Source organism: Triticum urartu, chromosome 1A (genome assembly GCF_056163025.1).
Source record: "Triticum urartu cultivar PI428250 chromosome 1A, HENAU_Tu73, whole genome shotgun sequence".
Classification (NCBI taxonomy): Eukaryota; Viridiplantae; Streptophyta; class Magnoliopsida; order Poales; family Poaceae; genus Triticum; species Triticum urartu.
The window spans coordinates 13,017,096-13,021,904 of NC_141873.1; the positions used below are offsets into that span (position 1 = coordinate 13,017,096).

The 4,809-nt window shown below is 46.5% G+C and overlaps 1 protein-coding gene across 2 annotated transcripts; it reads right to left on the reverse strand.

Annotated features, from left to right (window-relative positions):
* Positions 1–2,185: 2,185 nt before the first annotated feature.
* LOC125535321 (putative cysteine-rich receptor-like protein kinase 9) lies at positions 2,186–4,407 on the reverse strand. Of its 2 annotated transcripts, none has more exons than XM_048698407.2 (2): positions 3,597–4,407; positions 2,186–2,833 (listed from the first exon to the last, which is right to left on the reverse strand). In XM_048698407.2, exons 1-2 carry the CDS (start codon positions 4,387–4,389, stop codon positions 2,682–2,684), a joined length of 945 nt encoding a protein of 314 aa, XP_048554364.2. In that variant the 5' UTR covers positions 4,390–4,407; the 3' UTR covers positions 2,186–2,681. The 2 variants fall into 2 exon arrangements, with proteins under 2 accessions (XP_048554364.2, XP_087395424.1); XM_087539298.1 differs by having other exon boundaries at positions 2,708–2,833; positions 3,575–4,407.
* Between the last annotated feature and the right edge of the window lie 402 nt (positions 4,408–4,809).

Consider the following 4,809-nt stretch of genomic DNA (forward strand, 5'->3'; position numbering starts at 1 on the left):
ACTACCAGACCAAAGATCTATGATACCTTCACCGGGAGCCATCCGTTGCTAGAAGTTAGCACCCCGTTTACACAGAAGTAGGACAATCTAGAAGCCGACAACCATGGGCTTGGTGAGTTTGATCTGAACCACGAAACAGGAGCAACGGACGATGAAGAAGGCACTGAGGCAGACCACGATGCATGTTTGTCAAAGAGGCCTCGGTTGGAGAGGCGGACAACAGGCATGGGCATCAAGGAAAACGAGGTGGCTGAAGAGGTGGAGGAAGAGGAGAGGCAGCGTTGGAAGCAATGGCCCCAGAGCTCCCACTCATAGAAATATTCATGGAGTTACGTGCGCAGAAGATCGTAGTCGTACCAGTGAGCTTAACGATGCAAGTTATGCTACTTCCAAAGATGGTGAGGAGGCTGAGGTGGAATACCTTATGAGGCACGCAGAGGACTCCAAGGACGAAGTCCCATCCGATGAATTCGAGTTTACCCAGCATCTCCAGCCCAAGGTTTTGGATTCCGAATGAACGAATTTTCTCGGGGGGGGGGGGGGGGGAGATTCTCGGTTACCACGGTTACCGAGAAATACCGAATATATTTCGGACGAAATTTATTTTTGAATTTTGAATTCAAAATTTTTTATACTAGAGGTAGATAGAACTTAAACCGATATTGCACAACGAAGTGGTAGTATCTTAGTGGAACATTTACCCGCTCTAGGTAAAGAGGTCGGGAGTTCGAGTCTTGCCCGCTACTTCTTTTTTCACGTAATTTTTTGAAAAATAGACAAAAACATGTTGTGTAGAGTAGGGGAATCGAACCTGCGTCGTCTAGGTGAGGTAACTACATGGTTACCATCGCGCCGCAGCTAAGTTTTGTCATACTACATAGATGCTCCCTTATTTCAGACTACGTTGTACGTAAAAATTCAAAAAAATCGGAATTTTTTGCTCGGGATCGATCTTTCTCGTGGGGCAGCGAGAAACTCGGTATCCGCCCGGTAACCGTTTTTCTCGGGCGGTACCCAAAACCGTGCTCCAGCCCAATGTAGTCAAGTGATTTATGACGATTGTTTTAAGACCCCTCCAGTGAAGCATACGAAGGACAAGTCGAAAGTTGCGTCGACGTACAACAAAAGTCGAATGCGTGCTTGGCCAAAGAAGACGAAGAACGGTGTTAGAGCATCTCCAACGCTGACCCGCAAATGGACACGACAAATGTCTGTTTTATGTTCGGACGTGGTCCGATCCGTAGACATGATACGGAAGAGAATCATCCAACGCTTTTCATAGATTAATCCTTATTTGTCCATTTGAGGAAGAGAGAGAGAGGAGCGGAGACCATGCATGTGCTGAGAGAGAAAAGAGAGAAGAACCACATAGTGGTTTTTTGTTGGTCAAGTAGTTGTCAAGACACACCGGTATAGTTTCCCCACATTTGCCTAGAATTTTCCAGGAAACGAACGTTGAGACCAGTTCGTGGATCGATGATGTCCTCACTGAATGACAAAAGTTAACATAAACACGGTCTGAACACCATAATTCATACATTACCGGAGTTTTGAGAGTCTTTTTCGGAGATACCCTTAGAAGTTAGAACATCTTCTACTCTCAGCATGTCATACCACCTAGCGCGCTCACATACTCCCCTTGCGAAGTAGTACCTACATAGCATGGTGGCATGGGCGTGTTGGAACGATCAGCCGGAAAAAAAAAACCGATGACTGACATTGACTGATGGCTGTCCTTAATGTTTTCATGGTTTGCATACAAGGTTCATTTGTGTGTGACAAGCGAGGTAACATTTTTTTAACACAGTACGGACCCAAATGCTCATATATACGCGCATACACTCACCTTATGAACGCAACGCACACACGCATATTTTATCTTTGTAACCACCTTTGAGAGACTGATCCAGCATGTAATCTTGAGATTTTACGAAGTCACCGCACGCGCCTCGTAATTGACGGAAACGTCTCCTCTCACTGGACCCGTATCGTCAAAAATTCTGAAATAAATTCAGGATAAATGCGAGCATCAGAATTTGAACCCTCGTGATTTGGAGATACCACTGTCCTCCTAACCATCCAACCACGAGTTGGTTCGCGCATGGCAACTTTCTCGCATTACAAATGATAAGCAGGAAATTTCTTGCGATACAAATTGTAAGTAATAAATAAAAAAGGCAGCTCGTTCTCCATTGCAACTTCTCTTCATCTTACAAACAAACCATGCTTACAAAAGATACCAATACATTTGTTACTACTCCCTTCATCCCATAATACAAGATTGTTTCGTACGCTAAACTAGCTTACAAAACGATTTTATATTATGATACGGAGAGAATACTAAATACCGACATGGACCCTCCAGCCCCTCAAATACGTTGGTTTCTGTTGGGTTGTGTTTTCACAGTTTTGACTGCATCATAAGATAAATAAATTGATCTTTCCGTGATGTTTGAATGGATGGAAAAAAAACCTTGTAAAACATATATAGCGCAAATGATCGTACAAAGCAAATAATCAACACAGAAACAATTTAGGCCCGATGAGCAGAAGGGTTTCCATGAAATGAACAGAGCTCTCCACCAGCTCCAATGCAGCTCACATTTATTTGTTCTATTTTTTAAACCACAAGAAGAGCTTTTATTGCAGTCTTCCCTTGCTGGTGCAGTAACATGGAGCCTTCATATATGTCCTACCTCGCTGTTCAGTTGTCGAGCAGCTTGAGCCTTGTTGACCTTTCGCTTGACCAGTGCAAAAGCTGCAACGCTGATCATGGCCACGATTGCGACGGCACCAACTATCACGACGACAATGTTATCTTTTACCTTCTTCCCTGCAAACAAACATATACTTGTAAATTACACATGCCTTGCACATGAGTCCGGATAACTAAAGTACAAAAAACTAACAAAAGATTGCATTATTACATGTAAACATATAAATTCATGCCACATATGATGCACTACATGGTGTATATTTAGTTCTCATAGTTTATTTCGTTGACGAGAAAGTTATATCGAGAAAATGTTCGAAGGAAACATGCATTTATATATCTCACGCAAACGTTATTTGAAATATATCTCACACATTTCGGTTTCAAGTATTATGTAATGCTTTAGTAGATAATCATAAGAATAGCTACACTTCATATCCAAAGGCAAATGCACTTTATGAAAATTTAAATGCAAGTAATTTTCATACGGTTCTATAAAATGATAATTTTCATACTAACGAAGCATGGAAAATGAGATAAAGAGATAATATCTTCAATTTATTGGTTGAATAATTTATATGTTTTAACTAATATAATTTGCATATTAGTATAACTATTGTAGGTATTATATATTCTCAACGGTTTGATTTGAAGGCGCTATTTTATCGTCCCGTTGCAATGGTGAGGGCCTTTTGCTACTGCCATTAGTAGTGCTCCCTCCATCCGGAAATATTTGTTGAAGAAATGGATGTATCTAGACATAGTTTAGTTCTACATACATTTATTATAATCCATTGCTGCGACAAGTAATTCCGAAAGGAGGGAGTATTAATTAGCAGAGGACGGTGAAAGAAAATTAACTGGGGCTGGCGAGCTCACGTACGGATCCTTGCTCCTCTTCCCATGGGTGGCGCCGGAGGGGATCTCTCGAAGCGCATGGTGCAGTTGTAGCGGTGCAGCGACGACGCGCCGACCGGAATGCCTCGGGACCATTGGAGGCTGTCCGGCAAGGTCCGCGCCGACTTGTCCAGGCAGAGGGCGCAGTCCGCCGGAGCGACGTCTCTCGGGCACTGGGCCAGCGCGTGCACCGTGTCGCCGCCGCCGTTGGCCTGGCAGGTCGTGTAGGCTGTGGCCAGCATCCGCCCGGAGCTGTCGTTGGCGGCGCGTGGCACCAGGGACCGCGCCAGGGGGACGACCTCCTCCGCGTCGCAGGAGACGTCGTTGGACGAAGGGGACGCTCCGTAGAAGACGTCGTTGGCCTCTGCGGCTCTGGCGTTGCCGTCGGTGTAGGCCAGGAAGCACCCGTCGGTCCACACGGCGGCGCTCCGGTTGCCGTCGCAGGCGTCGAGGACTATCCCGGCGGACTGGGAGAGGCAGTCGCCGCAGGACTCCGGCGGCGGCGACTCGCCGAAGCAGAGGCCCCGGGCCGTGGCGAACGCGTGGCCACGGCCGGACCGGAGGGAGGCGAAGCCCGTCGGCGCGGCCGCCGACGGGAGGGCCGCCATGAGCGACCTCAGGTTGTCATCGAACGCGGTGCCTCTGGTGGTGGACGGCCCTGTGTTCACGGGGCAGTCGTACTCAAAGTATCCCCCGGTGATGTCCTTGGAGGCGGCGGCCGCACAGAACGCCATCACGGCGACGACGAGGAGGAGGCATTGACGATCCGGTAGCGCCATGGCGTTGACAATGGCGTGTCAGAATCGAACGCACGTTCAAGCACTCAAAATCTCACGCAACCTGGCCGTATATGTTGACTAGCTCCTCCAATCTAGCACTCAAAGTCTCACGCAAACGCTGTAGCTCATAATTAGTGAGAGACATGTACGACTGTGGGCTGTGGCTGGCATTTTTCTTCTTCTATGATTCAGTAATGAATTTCAAAATTAGTGAGAGACATGTCTTAGCATGCTACATGTAGACCAGACATATAATCTTTCATGCATGAACCCAACTGAAAATGGTGCGTCCTTATCCTCACGTTGGTCTTGGTCTTCTGGTCGAACCACACAAACGACTATTGACCTTGTCATCATCACCTCATTTGTTCAAGTTCGTGTCATCATCGTCCATAGTTCCATACCCACTTTAGCTAGCTG

What these genes read in the sequence shown, in the direction of transcription:
- LOC125535321 (XM_048698407.2), bottom strand. Translation starts at nt 4,389, where the DNA reads ATGGCGCTACCGGATCGTCAATGCCTCCTCCTCGTCGTCGCCGTGATG. An exon ending in GGGAAGAGGAGCAAGGATCC is followed by an intron (nt 2,834 to 3,596) that starts GTACGTGAGCTC and finishes GTTTGTTTGCAG; the next exon opens with GGAAGAAGGTAAAAGATAAC.